The sequence below is a fragment of a genome, assembly GCF_019968955.1.
Source record: "MAG: Porospora cf. gigantea A chromosome Unknown PgA_NODE_135_length_34861_cov_353.461, whole genome shotgun sequence".
Taxonomy (NCBI): Eukaryota; Apicomplexa; class Conoidasida; order Eugregarinorida; family Porosporidae; genus Porospora; species Porospora cf. gigantea A.
Window position 1 is genome coordinate 1 of NW_027151394.1, and position 14,305 is coordinate 14,305.

Consider the following 14,305-nt stretch of genomic DNA (forward strand, 5'->3'; position numbering starts at 1 on the left):
GGTATTGGTTAACCTAATGGTCTTCGAAACCATTTTGGAACAGTCCGGGCCTGTTCGTTGCGATTTCTCGATGCATTGCTCCTTATCGACACCCCAGATGCTACCACAGCACTCTTCGAGGCTTGTCTTAGGGGCGGCCCATTGCTGCTCGCCGTTGGTAGTAACATAGCAGCTCCATGGAGTCGTACATGATGCGAGGTCAGATGTAGACGTGTCCAGACACCTCTGTTCTGCGAGGTAGTAAACAAAAGGGGCTGCATTGGCCCCATGAAGAAGGACAACTAGAACTGTACCACGCGTCAAGAACATGCGCAATTTCACAATACTTTCGCATAATGAGTGTTGGTAGTCATGATCGTGGGGAAACATTACAAACGAACTCAGCGATCTATTGACAATCCCTGAATGATTGCTCGGTAGATGCATGTGAATGCGGCGCCGTAATTCTCGTGGATGTGGAACGATACCGAGCGTCCACTAATTGCAGCAAGCGTCCATAGGGTCTCTGTGGAGCTCCAGTCAACGATCTCTCGGTCTACGACGGTGGCACCGTCGACAAAGACAGACATCACTCTTGGCGCCCCGTCGCCGATGCTCCCAGGGAGACGAATTAAGCCTACAGATGTCACACTCGTCGTGACAGGTAGTTGGATCGTCACACGGCCCTCGTGACCGGCAAATGCAAAGCAGCGTCCTGGCACCAGCGGTGACGCCTGGTCCAGCACGATTTCAGGCTCCCTTTTGACGGTTTTATGGGCAGAATACCTGGACGGAAACCAGGCAGCGATCTTCCGTTTGGCGTTCTCAAACACGGAGCCGAAGCCTACCGGAGGCGTTGTATCGCCATGCAATATCCGAGATCCGAGTGCAGCGTTGGCCCAGTTCCACTCTGCTACCTCCGTCACTGCTGGCGCCACCGAAGTTCTAGAGTCCTGTAGATATTCCAATTCCTGGCGCAGTTTCATTGTGGAGGCCTCCTGTTCCCTTTTCAGAAGGTCCATGTCGGCTTTGAGTTGTACAATCTCTTCAACATCTCTACGATCTACTGCCAGTGTTTGTTTCACCTGCTCAACCAGTAGCAGCGGATCCTCTATGGCAACTTCCATCTTCAACTGGGCCACTTCGGACTCCAACTCCGACTTTACGGAATTCACCCTCGTTTCCACCACATCTAGCAACGCTTGGAATTCCTTTGCCTCCAAATTCCAACTGTGGAACACGATACCTCCGACCATCATAGCAGCCATCACCATCCACAGTAGAGGTGGAACTCTCCAAACGCTCCACAAACGCACCTGCTCTCGTCGGTGAATCTCATGAACATTCATACGTCGTCTGCTGGGCGATGATTTGGGCGCCTCAGATACATAGGCCAATAGCCTTCTTTGCACGCGCGTAGACATTAATTTAGTTTCAAAATAAATTTGTGGTTGCTGACCAGTGGGGCTGGTTAAGACAGTCAACTAAGGAAATCGCTTCACAATTGACTCGACTCTGAAATAATCGTAGCATCCAAAATCGCTAGTGCAAACCAATCAGCAATCAACGGAAGCCGCCGCTTTGAAGCGTGGTTGAACGCAAGTTCACCCCCGCTACCAAAAAACCCCATGGCGACCACAGCCTCGCAACCAAATTAAACCCCCATAAACCCCCACAATGCCGACAGTCTCGGTATCAGGCACTCACTCGAGCGGCTCACTTACGTCAGTTAGCCAGGAGGCCTCGAAGCCTAGAGGAGGGAAGGTTTTCTGGAACAGTTTGAGAGCACTTTCCTACAGGTTTCTCCTGCAGGTGAGCGATGCCTGGAGAACCTATGCAGAAATTAAGGTCGCCAGTGGCGCTTGTCTTCGAGCTGCTGCTGCCAGTCGTGTTGATCGTGCTTTTCGGGTTGGCTACGATGGCTGGCAGCCCTTTCCAGACCACCGCCGTAGAATCCTACCGATTCTCAGATCCTGCCTATGAAGGATGTCCTGCTGGCATGTACGGTGCCTCCCTACAACCGGGTTTCCCAACCACCAGTGGTACGCTGGCCTCGCGTTTAGGGCCTGACGCGGCGGCGTTCCTTGACTCTTTGTCAGATGCGGATGTAAGCTTGGGCGATATGTTGTGCTCGGGCGTGCTGTCCGCTCCTACTTTGCAGCGGTCCAACCCCCTGTCTGCGTTGGCGGTATTGTTAGCCTTTCCCTTTGTCCAACCCTACGAGGACATGATCCACGCGAAGGCCCCAATATTCGTTGTCAGGGACGAATCTGGGAATGTGGTCCCCCATTTAGATCATCCCTTTGCAGAGTTTATGAATCAGGTCTCAGAAGCCGTTTTCGGTACTGAACCCGTCTTAACCGACGCGGTTTTGGGGCCTGTCCCACGTCCGACTGCGGCATCGTACATTCATTTCGATGCTAAGGAATCCTACTCATTCCATTTGCACTTCAACGATTTTGGCTCGGATGATTCACCTATGGATGTAGAGGTGTTTGGCCCTTTCGGAAGCACGCAACTCTCTGGCAGCGACCAGGTTCGAAGCGGGTTTTTCATCCCGTTTTACAGCTTCACCTACTTCCCCAACAACCTCGATCCTTTTGGTCAGTCTGAAAACCCTGTTAGCCAGCAGGCGGTCCACCGATTGCTTCTGGCGTATGCTAGGTGGCTGGAAGCTGGGAAGGTGCTCACACCAGGTCAGGCTATGCACGGGAAGGAGGCTTGGGTCTTCATCTTGCGGAACCAGCTAATGAACAAGAGGCTGACTGCTGACCGGTTCATCGAGCCACTACTGCTTAAAAAGAAAATGAATCAGATTGAGACCATCTGTAATATCGTGGTGCAAGCTAACCGAAGCGACTTCTCTGAAGCGAAGGACACTTCCCTGAGACTACGTGTAAATCAGTACTTCAAGCTGTTCCGAACAGATCCTGTGGTGCAGCTGTGGAAAAAAATCACAGACAGTGCCGACCCAGATGTCACCTGCGGACTAGACACGAACTGGAGGGCCTTCACCCTACTAATAAACGACGCCTCCACCTTCAATGACATCCCCGCTGACTCCTCCCTTGGCCCCGATGCTGCCGGTGTGCTCACGTTCCGTAGTGCTAGTCAGACCAAGCAATATGCCGAGGACCTGTTCCTCTCGCGCTTGGTGACTCCGTGGGATCGAGCGACCATTAGCAAGTTCCTCCCTACGATCATCCCCAATGCAGAGGGGTTTACCGAACACGCGTTTCCAAACCGAGAAGGCTACTACTCGCTCTTCGGCGAGTTTTTTAGCACCAACCCTTCAGGAAACTTCTTCTTTCTGGCTGGGCTGTGTGTCGTTGTGGATCGCATCGCTCGTACGGTGATGCTGGACAAGGAACTCAAGATCTTCTCGTTTCTGTCGGTTTTCGGGGCGTCTCGTGCTCAGTATTTCGCTTCGGTTTATACCTTTTTCGGCATCTACTACATCTTCCTCTGCCTCGCCATGACTGGTGCTACTTTTTATCCGTATCAGTCCCCCAACTTCTTCGTCGTCTGCTTTGGCCTCTGGTTGTCTGTGCTGCAGCTTACTTCCTGGACAATTTTTGTCTGTTCTTTCTTTCGTCAGCCAAGCTTGGCTGCCTATACTTCCATCTTCACCATACTATTCGGGGGCTCAATTCAGCTTTTCGTGGACCAATTAAATTCACGCTCTATCGACATCTTCATCTGCATTCTTCCGCAGAACGCTATACTGCGGGCGAACAGCCTTTATCTGGCCTTCCAAATGTGGACTGTTGGCTCCCCTCATGGTATTAGCATCTACGACATCGCTAAGGAGTTCGAAGGTGTCGCAATAATTTACGTCTGGTGCATGTCAGTGGTGGGCGCCGTGGTCTGGTTCCTTCTCGGCACTTATGTTGCTCTGGTCTTTCCCAAAGACGACACTACTCGGCGCCCTTGGCATTTTCCGGTGACCATGTGGTTCAGCTCTCTCAAGGAAGGCGAGCTTGACGCGTCACCGACAGAGACAGTCACTCCATCGTACTTCCAGCAGGACACCTCAACGAACGAGGTCTTCGCGACACTTCAAAATGTTCGGAAGTCGTTTCCTGGAAAGGGCGGCGCCAAGGAAGTCGTTCGCGGTGTCAGTTTTACTCTGAAGCAGAATGAGATATTCGTACTGCTGGGTCACAATGGAGCTGGAAAAACGACAACCATCCGCATGATAATTGGTGAGCTGGGGCTGTCTGCTGGCGAGATTGGCATTGGTGGACATAGCATGGTCACCGATAGAAGTCGAGCTCGAGGCAGCCTGGGGTATTGCCCGCAACACGGAGTGCTATTCCCCTTCATGACGGTAAAGGAGCACTTCAACATGATAGGCCTGCTTAAGGGTGTGGAGAAACAGGCTCGACGACAGCAAATTGACGAGGCTTTGGACACGCTGGGTCTCACTTCGAAAGTGGACTCAAGAACGTCAGCCCTTAGTGGAGGCCAGCAGCGTCGTGTCTCCGTCGGTATGGCGCTGATGGGCGATAGCAGAGTCATTCTGCTCGATGAGCCCACCACAGGTATGGATCCACACACCCGTCGAGGATTCTGGAGGGCCGTGGAACGAGTACGAGACTCAGGACGAGCGGTCTTGCTGACCACCCACTTTATGGACGAGGCGGACCAACTAGCAGACAATGTGGGTATCATGCACAGCGGTCTAATTCGCTGCCAAGGCTCGCCTGTCTTCCTCAAAAGACTTCTACATGTCGCCTACAACATCAGCGTGACCTTGACCGAGAGCAGCCCCTCTACGTTGGCTCGAACAACCCGTGGGCTTCAGACAGCGTCCTCAGAGATCAGGCTCACCAGGCAGAACGCCAAGGAAGCTACTTTCTCGTTAAAGACGGCGGGCGACTTGGCAGCTGTTATTGGCGCTCTGGAGGACGGTGCCGTCGAAGGCGTCAGCAGCTTTTCCCTCAGCGGTCCATCACTAGAGGCTGTGTTCTTGCGAGTGGCTGCGTGCCCTGATGACCTCAACGTCGGCGCCGACGCTACCCCCAGGCGTATCGGACCCGAGGAAGACGTTTTCACGAAGTATGCAGAAATTGCAAAGCAGACCCCCCACTCCCAGCGCATGTTGCAGATGTTTACTGGTCTGTATTGGCGTCGGTACAAGCTCTACAGCCGGTCACTCAGCAGCGTGGTTATGCAAGTGCTGCTCCCATGTTTGCTGGTCGTGGTCGTGGGCGCGGCCATGAAGGTCATCGATCTAGGCTTGAGCCCTCAACTTGTTTCTGGTGGACACCTCAATTTGGGCAGTTCCTACCCTCTGAAGCCAATGGTGACTATCCCGGTGTCCTCAGATTTCCCATGCCTTACGAACCCCCCTCCTGGCTATACTTTCATTGACAGTGGTGTTACGTCCAAGGCTCATATGGACGACTACCTCCTGAGCGAGTTCAAGTTCCAACGCGGCGAGATAATGCCAGCGTTTGCATTCACCAAGGACGGTCTCTGGTACAACGAGAACCAGTACGGGCGAGCATTCGCTCATGCTATGAGCTCGTGGGACATGTGTCACCTAAACATTCAAAAGGACATCCGCATTGCTCAAACCATGAGAACCACGCTGCTGTTCGAGCGTATCATCGACACGATCATGGATACCAATGCCTCTGTCTACACCGTCATCGCTGTGAGCATCGCCCCGGCCTATTGGTCCTACCTTCTGGGTTCGGAGCGGGTCAACGGTCAGCGCCGCATGCTAGCAATGGCTGGTGCGAACCCGAGCATTTTTTGGCTGGCGGAGTTCATGGTGGATTATACATCCTACCTTCTGTCTGTGGTTTTTGTGCTGTTCACGGTCTGGATCTTTGGGATGGCCTTGCTGCGTAGGGTTGTTGGATTTTCCGTTACGCAGGTAATGGCGCATGTTTTGCAGCCACAGCGGTGTCGATCTTGGTGTTCCCATGTGCAATGGGACCTGTATCCTTCATATGCTCCCTGCTTTTCAATAAGCCGTTGGCTGGATTCTTCGTCGTCTATATGTGCTGCTTTATCTTTGCCATGCTTCCCAGCTTCTTCAGCATCTTCCTCATTGAACGGGATTGGAATATTCTGAAGTACTTCTTCTATCTTATCCCTCCTTCGTGTCTGTCGATTGTACTGTCGACAGTGAGTCAGTTCGGAGTGTGAGTTTGTATGGGTTAAAAAACGCAGGACGGAGCTGACCTGGACTTGGGGAGAGTTGATAGGTCCTATTACATTCCTGTTCTTGGACTCATTACTTTACACTCCTCTCCTGTTTCTCATTGACTTGTCAATGCAGCGAAAACATCCCAGACACAGCGAGGCCTGCGAAGCAGCCGACGAAGACCCTTTTGTTGCTGCTGAACGACGCTCCATAATCCGCGCCTACGGTTACGGCACTGAGTTCAACGAGTCGAGATGGGCAGAGGAGGAATGCTCCGCAGGCTCCAGCCCCTCTACGTCACACCAACGAACCCTCGCAGTGCAGGGGCTTCGCAAGGAGTTTGCCACCCGCAAGAAATGTGCCCGTTCAAAGGTTGTGGCTGTGAAAGACCTGTGGATCAGCGCTGATGTTGGCGAGTGTCTTGGCTTTCTCGGACTGAACGGAGCCGGCAAGTCCACTAGCATTCAGATGCTCACCGGCGGATTGCGGCCGTCCCGTGGCACGGCAGTGGTGGCCGGTAAGAAACTCAGTGACATTACGTGGCGAGACTATGGACTTTGTCCTCAATTTGACACGCTCATTGAGAGGTTAACCGGGCGGGAGCATCTCTTACTTACTGGCCAGGTGGCGGGCATTCCACTGGACAAACTAGAGGACTTCGCGAAGGAGGCCTTGTCAGCGTTGACTATCTCGGAATACGCCGACACGATGGTAGGCGCCTTTTCAGGCGGCACTAAACGCAAGCTTTCGCTTGGAACCGCCTTCATAGGCGACCCCAGCGTCGTTTTTCTGGACGAGCCCTCCTCTGGAGTTGACCCAGCATCCCGCAGGGCGCTCTGGGACGTCATCGAGCAGTGCACTCGTACGCGAGCAATTATGCTGACTACCCATTCACTGGAGGAATGCGAGGCCCTGTCCCACAAGATCGGTATTATGAAGGCAGGCGAATTAGTTCGACTTGGATCGCCCACAGCCTTGAAGTCGCGCTATGGACGGGTCTGGGTGGTCGAGATGACTGTCGCGCCGTCGGAGAACCTCACCGAGGTGATGACCACTATGAAGAAGCTGCTACCGGACATACACGCGACAGAAACCTTCGGAAACACAATCAGGGCAGATGTGCCCAAAGACTCAATGAAGGCTGCTGTGGTTATCGCCAATGCCGAGTCCCTAAAGGACCACTACATTGTGGAGCACTTCAGCATCTCCGACGTCTCATTAGAAACGATTTTCCTGAAGCTCAACGCCAATGAAGAAGGAATTGATATGGATGACTCGTTCTTAACCCCGAAAAGGTTGAAGTCAGATTCGAAGGACTTGAAGCTGAAGTCGGACTGGGACGACTCGTCTTGCTCATCGAGTTCCGAGAGTGAATCCTAAAAATTTCAAATGAGCTGACAACCCCAACCTCGATTTTCTGAAACCTAAAAATTGCTCAACGAGCTAACATTATGAACCTTGATTTTCTTCCGACATAGAGGACACCTAACTCGCGTCTTGGGTCTAAGGGCAATGATTTCCCTTAACGACCTCTCGATGGGGGGGTCGAAATAAGCTCGGAAGTACTTGTTGCAACACGTCTCGCAGAAAAGATGCCCACACGGCAGAACGGAAACGTCCAACGCTGGCTCATCCCACAAGGAGCCCCTCAGCTCCACCACTGTCGTGGCGTCATGCTGGGTGATAGCTACGTCTGTGTCGTGTTGATACTTGCGATCGGCGGCGCCCAGAGATCCGAGACAGATGGAACACGTGCCGCATGTTTTGGCCCACTGGAGGAACAGCGACGCGAGACTGGAGTAGTCAGTTAGAATGTCAGTTACAGGCAGTTCCCTTCTGCAGTTGTGGAGTGTGATACGTGCGAACGTATCACACTCGCGGCGTGCGACCTCACCGGACCCTCCAACAGGCTGCTTTCGCCTGTGCGTATTGAACTTGTGACGCCACGCCGCTGCAGTGATGCACAGGAGCGCAGCAATAAGCCACGCTGATGAGTAAGCCATAGTCATCTTGAATTAGGTTTAATTCTTCACAAACCCCACACTAATCAAGCTCAACCACGTCGACAGGAGGGGCAGCATCATCCGAGTCCGTGTCATCCTGGTCGTCGTCCCTCTCTGTCACTCGCCAAGTCACTTCCTCCGGCCCTTCAGTCACATCAAGGTACACTCTCGATACATCATCCGTTGACTGGGAGAGGATGTGCTGGATGAAGCCGTCCACGATGATTTCGTGGGGCAAACACGACTTATCGCATACGATGCACTTCCAGCGATTCACATGAGAGGCAACCGTCCTTTGAGTCGCCAGAAAGAAGTCCAAATCGAAGCACTGTACGTGTAAACATCGTAACGAGCGTGCAGGAATCTGGGTGATCATTCTAAAGGCCACTTACGCCAATACGAGAATGCGTCGCGATACACTTCAACGATACATCGTGAACGGCTGTCACGACTTGACATTCATCGTCTGCTTCAGCGAGATCTGCCTGGATGCGCGTAGCTGCGAAGCGCATCCCTAGTTCCTTGGTGATGCGACTGCTCTGCATAATATCCGTCAGTAGCGTGTTGGCGTCCACTTCCCTAGCCAGAACCAGGCTGACGAGATAAGTGGCAGAGCGGTTCTCACGTTGCATTCTGCAGTCTAGATAGAGATTTCCCGGTTGCGTAAAGTAGTGAACTGGGAGGTCTATCGGTGCGTCTTTACGCTTCTTCAATCTTGGTGGAGGTTCCACTTTGGCTTCAGGAATGGGCGCCGCCAACCTGGAGCATTGGGCACCTTTACCTCGTTGCATTTTAGCAGTGACTTCGTGAGGAAAGCAGGAGTAAGGAGCGCGGTTAAACACCTCGCCAGCTTCTAATCGATACTTCATACCTCGGAGCTGCAAGGCATGCTGACCATCCTTGAGGGCGGGCTCGTAAGGCACTGACAGGTATACGCTTTGCGATGACGTCGACTCGGTTTCGCCGTTAATCGACGGCCGAATGGGCCCAAGAAATGTAAAATCCAGAACTTGATCGACGACTTTCCACGGATCATTCAACAGAATGCAGCAGTAGGGACATAAATATGTCCTACTGATTTCCTGCAGTTCTTCGGAAGCAGGTAAGGTCGTCTCCCCTGACGATCCGAACCCCAGAGTGAACTGCAGAGCACACGGAACGTGATCCCGTCGTAAACATAGAGAACAGGTCACCGAGTTGACCATCTCGTCTCCTGCTACCTTCCGAAAGTGACTAAGTAGCAAGTCACCGTGGGTCTTCCGTGGTATTCTGTCACAGAAACAGCGCAACTTACTTGGGTCAACAGACGAAACGGAAAACCGTCTTCTAGACAGGTATATCGACTGGAGTCGGTAGTTCATCCGTAGGGCGGATTCCTTAAGCTGCAACCCACCTGCGTCAACGAGTTGGAATCTTTCTTGTACAGTCACAGGCGTGTCGGGTCGACCCTGGGGAGGTCTGGGGTTTAGTCGTGGCGCTGGTCTAGGAGGAACGGCGGGTATAATGGCGCGTCCCATCTCACAGGCGAGTGCCCTGCCACTTTCAGGATATCGTAGGCTGCGGTTCTGCAATGGAGGTCGGACAGGAGAAACAGTAGACGTCTTCGGTAGAGGCGGGCGATTCTTGTGGTCCTTGTCTAGCTGGCTGAAGTACACGTCATCGAAGGACTCAGACGACACGAAGCGAACCGCAGGAGCAGGTTCGCATTCCGCCACCCTCGACAGCTGTTGCAGTTGCTCCAGCTGACTGGACAGCTCCTTCGACATGAGTGACGCCTTCCGCAATGGAGGTGCCTTCTTGTCAGGAGTTTTTAGACTTGCCAGTAGTTCAAAGACGGCCGCAGCAGCCGTGTCAAAGTCTCCAACGCTGCCCAAAGAGGTTCCGGATCTAGCGAGAGGTTCCGGATCTGGCGACAACGGCGACGTGGCCGGAATCGGGGGACTGGTGCCATCTACTTGGTTTGAAGGTAGAGAAGCTGCCTGTGGTTTGCCTGGAGCAGCGGTCGATTTTTTCCGAAAAGGGATGGCGGCTTCTGGGATCGGGATTTCTGAGATGACACGTTTTCGTGCCTGTTTCTCCTTGAAGGACTGAGCGAATGCATGAGGCGTGACGGGTTGACGAACAGGTACTTGGGTTTCTTGCCCTCGTTTCCTCCTTTTAATTCGTGGCGAAGAAAGTTGAGCCGCTCTCGGTGACGGCACAGACTTCCGATTTGACTTTTCCCATAGGGCCTTGCATGTTTCCAACTGATTTGCCAACGCGTCCTCGCTAACCAGATTCTTGATCGGTTCCCAAGTCGACTCCTGCATACTGTAGTGCTTCCACTTGATGAGGACGAACTCTTCATCCCCAACCATCCTGTATTTCAAAATCCTTTCGACTGTAAAGATATCGCTCTCCTCAAAGTCTTCATCGACTGAGTCGTCACTGTCGGTACGTCTCATTTCCAAGCCATTAAGATTCAACTCCGGGAACTGCGTAGAGACGAAGGCTTCAGGCTCCCATGTAGCCACTGAGTCCAGTCCCCCCTGCCACAAACAGAATATTTCTTTCTGTCCCGAGCGGTTCAATCTGTAAGCATGGGCCTCTGTCACCCGGCCAGCCTCTGAGAGGATGGCTCCGCCGTGGTCCATTCGGAATTGTTGATTTTTGGTTGATTCTTATTCATGCTGAGATCTGGTCCATGAAAGTGCTGTGCTGTGTGGCTTATTAGGCATTTCAAATGAGTGTCACGGACCCTAATACGTCAACGTGGTCACTGGAACAGTGGAATGTGCAACTTCTTGACAACGCCAAACGGTGTCGTGACTCCGAGAATCAAGCGCCGCTTCCTGACGACTTTGAATGCTTTCGGTGGGATACGTGGAGTCTGAACGATTTTGAGTTAGGAGCTCTGCTGGGTACAGGTCAATTTGGTACCGTCTTTCTAGCCAGGGAGAAGAGGACAGGAGTTCCTGTGGCGCTGAAATCGATAGACAAAGCCTATCTTCTCGGCAATTTCAACCACAACCTCCTCCACCGAGAGATCGACATCCACAGCAATCTGCTTCATCCTAACATTTTGCAGTTCTATGGATGGTTTTTTACCAGAGACTTTATCGTTCTCATCATGGAGCCTTGTACTCGTGGAGAGTTAATGGACTGGGTCGGCCAGCCTTTGCCAGAAGAGCAAGTGAGCTCATTCATGTTGCAGATGATCAATGCGATCGAGTGCTGCCACATCAATAATGTCCTCCACAGGGACCTGAAGCCAGAAAATATTCTGATCGACTCGGAGGGCAACCTGAAGCTTGCTGATTTCGGCTGGGCCGCCCACTGCACCGGGCTACAGGAGGCTCTCGAAGCGAACTGCCCTCCTGAAAAACTCCGCCGGGCTCGGCGCCGCACCTATTGCGGTACGTTCGACTACCTGTCTCCGGAGATCATCAACGATGAGTGGTACGGTCCTGAGGTCGACGTATGGTGTCTTGGCATTCTCTGCTTCGAGCTTGCGTGCGGTCATCCGCCCTTCATAACTGCTGAAGGCGGGACTCGCGAACAGCATAAATTGAACATCCAGAAGAACCCAGTTGATAACGAGTTCCCTCTTAAAGTCTCAAGTGACCTCAGAGACTTCATCACCAGGATTCTCAAGAAGGACCCTCGTGAGAGACCTACGCTGACTCAGATGAGGTCCCACCAATTCATCACTAAGCACAACAACATTGGAGACGGTCCGTTCCCACAGCACTACACGAAAACCGAGATGCCCTTCAAGCTGATTCCCTACAAAGACCTGCCAAGCAGTTTGATGACAACAAATGTGTAATTTCGATGAGCCGTCGACAAAAGCCGAAAGGGGTCACATACAAGGTTGAAGGAGCCACCCGTGAAGGGGAGCCCAATAGATTTGTCCGCATTGTAGACGGTCGGGACTGTCCGGATCTTCTCGAGGCGCCTTTCCCTCTGGAGGACTTCGGATTCCGCAGTGAAATGTCGGATGAGGAAATTGAACACCTCCTGATGACGAACGAGAGTGATGTAACAGTGCAGCAGATTCGACAGCATCTAAATGTCAGCACTATACCCCCCTCAGATCCGACACCTGTGGCAACCCGTAGGCATCAGGACGACTTGGAGTACTTTCCAGACGACGGCTACGACTATAGCCAGCACTTGGTGAGTATCAACAAGGGTTCGATGTCAATGGCGTCCACGGAGCAGCGAAAAAAAGCTCTAGCGATGCGTGAAGGCACCGACTTGGAATTGGACGACGAAGGTGCGGCGGCTGTGGCTGCTCTATCTGGCGATGAGGCCGATGAGGACTTCCCCGACGACTTCGTTGCTGTCGCGCAAACCGATGAGGATGGATTGGTGCTGCCTGTACAGATGAGCGAGGTTTTGTGGGGCAAACACGAACCGACAGGGATGGAGCTGCCACCTGAAGTGGCAGCGAGACTTCGAGAGCTGCGTGCAGCAGTAGGAGCTTCAGCCTTCAGCGCGGGAGGAGTGCCTAATGCTGAGATGCTGGGTTCCGACTTTGAAATAGAGGAGATGGATGACAATGAATCTGACTTTGACTCCGCTGCTTTCGAGGAGGAGTTCAGGGATCTTTTTGAAGACGGTGGCGACGACATGGAACTTCCAGAGGGTTTCGAGTTGTACGACAAGCAGGTCCATCGCGCCCCCCACACATCCCCCTCCAACGAAGAAATCGCCGACATCCTGTCTCGAATCCAGCACCTTACTGACGACAACCCAATTCTGCACACAGGCTACGAGGACGACAGTGAAGAGGAGCAGTGGGACGTGGAGACTGTGCAGTCATTACGCTCGAACGTGTACAACCATCCCGGCAGGATCCGGATCGTTACCCAGGAGAAAAGACCGATTCTTCTCTACGGCAAGCACAAGATTCCCCTAGACTACATTCAGGACTATTTGGTGAACGCAGAAGAGACAAAAGAATCTGAGGAACCCACACAAACGGAGGAGCCACTAGTGTCGACCACAGTTAGCTCCAGACCGAAGCAAGAGTCTCCAGACGACAAACGAGCGAGAAAGAAACAAGTGCACGACGCTCAGCGCCTGAAACGCCAGCTGAAGAAGGCTCAGCGCTGATCGAAGTCTCGAAGCACCTGAACCAGATCCAGGTTCTGCTGTCGTAATACAAATGTGAGGACCTTCTTAATCTCATCGTAAGCTTCGGTAGCTAGCCTGCATTGCTCCTCAAGGGCCAGCACATCAGTGTTCTCCTTGCCTCCGACCAGGTCGGCATAGACCTCGCTACAATATTTAAGCCGGGGGCTAATCAGGGGGCAGACAGCTGGTAGGGGCAAATCATCACTCCCTTCCACGTCTCTCAAAAGCTCCTCAGTATCATCCGAGACGAAGTCACCGTTGAGGCTGTCGTCGCCGATGGAGTCGAAGTCCTCGTCATATTCACTCTTCCGTCTGTACACCTCAATATCCTGCGAAATTCTCTCCTGGTCACCGGTGTGCCATCCACTGGGCCGGCTGACTACGGATTCAGGTCTTGCGTAGAACTCAGACTCTGCGGTTTGGCCCATGGACGCTTCGATGGACGGCTGAAAATACGAAGGCTCCTCTATGTATCCTTGGTGTGGATGCTCCAACATCTGTGACGGGGCCTCAGGCTCAGGCGAGTGAGCCGACTCCGCGGGTTCCAATGAAAGCGGTAACTGCCTGGGAGGCTGGGAGTGTCTGACCTCCACAGAAGCGATGGAAGGGGCGCCCGTAGGCGGCACGTGCGCTAATGCAAAGGAAGGCCCCATCGCAGGAAATGATGTGTTGCGTGGGGCTGCAGGCGCTGACGTTCGAAACAATTCTGTCTGAAAGACGCCGGTAACTCACGGCTGCCAGCTTCGGCGTATCTCGTGGTGGGGCCCATAGAAGCAGGGTTTGCTGAAGGTGGTGGTGGCGGTGCTTGTGCTTTGGCCATTTCAGCCTTGGCATCTTCCTCCATACCCCGTTCCACCCAACGCCCCATCTCCTTGTTAAAGTACAGCGAACTATCCTCAAGCCGCTTCCCGAGCTGTAATCACCCCTCAATGTATCTCACATCTTTAACCACTGTAGCGTGTCCATCTTCTGTGTTGCTACCCAGATTCAGGACGTTCTTTACAGCGTCACGCAACCCCATTGGAATGAGCGATTTACTGGC

At 52.9% G+C, this 14,305-nt stretch overlaps 7 protein-coding genes across 13 annotated transcripts; 3 read left to right on the forward strand and 4 right to left on the reverse strand.

Annotated features, from left to right (window-relative positions):
- Positions 1-380: 380 nt before the first annotated feature.
- On the reverse strand, positions 381-1,403 carry KVP18_001622 (uncharacterized protein; the record flags this gene model as incomplete). Of its 2 annotated transcripts, none has more annotated exons than XM_067951822.1 (1): positions 381-1,403. In XM_067951822.1, the coding sequence occupies one exon, from the start codon at positions 1,401-1,403 to the stop codon at positions 381-383; it is 1,023 nt and encodes a 340-aa protein (XP_067812946.1). The 2 variants fall into 2 exon arrangements, with proteins under 2 accessions (XP_067812946.1, XP_067812945.1); XM_067951821.1 differs by having other exon boundaries at positions 381-1,253.
- Positions 1,404-1,656: 253 nt separating this feature from the next.
- KVP18_001616 (uncharacterized protein) lies at positions 1,657-7,519 on the forward strand (the record flags this gene model as incomplete). 3 transcript variants are annotated; one of them, XM_067951810.1, is made up of 4 exons in its annotated part: positions 1,657-1,791; positions 1,820-5,837; positions 5,867-6,137; positions 6,166-7,519. In XM_067951810.1, 4 exons carry the CDS (start codon positions 1,657-1,659, stop codon positions 7,517-7,519), a joined length of 5,778 nt encoding a protein of 1,925 aa, XP_067812934.1. The 3 variants fall into 3 exon arrangements, with proteins under 3 accessions (XP_067812934.1, XP_067812933.1, XP_067812935.1); XM_067951809.1 differs by lacking the exons at positions 1,657-1,791; positions 6,166-7,519 and having other exon boundaries at positions 1,799-5,837; positions 5,867-6,141; XM_067951811.1 differs by lacking the exons at positions 1,657-1,791; positions 1,820-5,837; positions 5,867-6,137 and having other exon boundaries at positions 6,269-7,519.
- A 44-nt stretch (positions 7,520-7,563) lies between these two features.
- KVP18_001621 (uncharacterized protein) lies at positions 7,564-8,148 on the reverse strand (the record flags this gene model as incomplete). Its single annotated transcript, XM_067951820.1, has 1 exon — positions 7,564-8,148. One exon carries the CDS (start codon positions 8,146-8,148, stop codon positions 7,564-7,566), a length of 585 nt encoding a protein of 194 aa, XP_067812944.1.
- A 34-nt stretch (positions 8,149-8,182) lies between these two features.
- Positions 8,183-10,775, reverse strand: KVP18_001619 (uncharacterized protein; the record flags this gene model as incomplete). 3 transcript variants are annotated; one of them, XM_067951817.1, is made up of 2 exons in its annotated part: positions 8,183-8,506; positions 8,535-10,775. In XM_067951817.1, 2 exons carry the CDS (start codon positions 10,773-10,775, stop codon positions 8,183-8,185), a joined length of 2,565 nt encoding a protein of 854 aa, XP_067812941.1. The 3 variants fall into 3 exon arrangements, with proteins under 3 accessions (XP_067812941.1, XP_067812940.1, XP_067812942.1); XM_067951816.1 differs by lacking the exon at positions 8,535-10,775 and having other exon boundaries at positions 8,183-8,518; XM_067951818.1 differs by lacking the exon at positions 8,183-8,506 and having other exon boundaries at positions 8,520-10,775.
- Positions 10,776-10,864: 89 nt separating this feature from the next.
- KVP18_001625 (uncharacterized protein) lies at positions 10,865-11,950 on the forward strand (the record flags this gene model as incomplete). Its single annotated transcript, XM_067951826.1, has 1 exon — positions 10,865-11,950. The coding sequence occupies one exon, from the start codon at positions 10,865-10,867 to the stop codon at positions 11,948-11,950; it is 1,086 nt and encodes a 361-aa protein (XP_067812950.1).
- Positions 11,951-11,955: 5 nt separating this feature from the next.
- Positions 11,956-13,242, forward strand: KVP18_001628 (uncharacterized protein; the record flags this gene model as incomplete). 2 transcript variants are annotated; one of them, XM_067951831.1, is made up of 2 exons in its annotated part: positions 12,115-13,134; positions 13,166-13,213. In XM_067951831.1, the coding sequence occupies 2 exons, from the start codon at positions 12,115-12,117 to the stop codon at positions 13,211-13,213; spliced, it is 1,068 nt and encodes a 355-aa protein (XP_067812954.1). The 2 variants fall into 2 exon arrangements, with proteins under 2 accessions (XP_067812955.1, XP_067812954.1); XM_067951832.1 differs by having other exon boundaries at positions 11,956-13,242.
- On the reverse strand, positions 13,233-14,284 carry KVP18_005130 (uncharacterized protein; the record flags this gene model as incomplete). The annotated part of the gene is made up of 3 exons (XM_067949494.1): positions 13,233-13,969; positions 13,996-14,176; positions 14,204-14,284. 3 exons carry the CDS (start codon positions 14,282-14,284, stop codon positions 13,233-13,235), a joined length of 999 nt encoding a protein of 332 aa, XP_067812957.1.
- Positions 14,285-14,305: the final 21 nt, after the last annotated feature.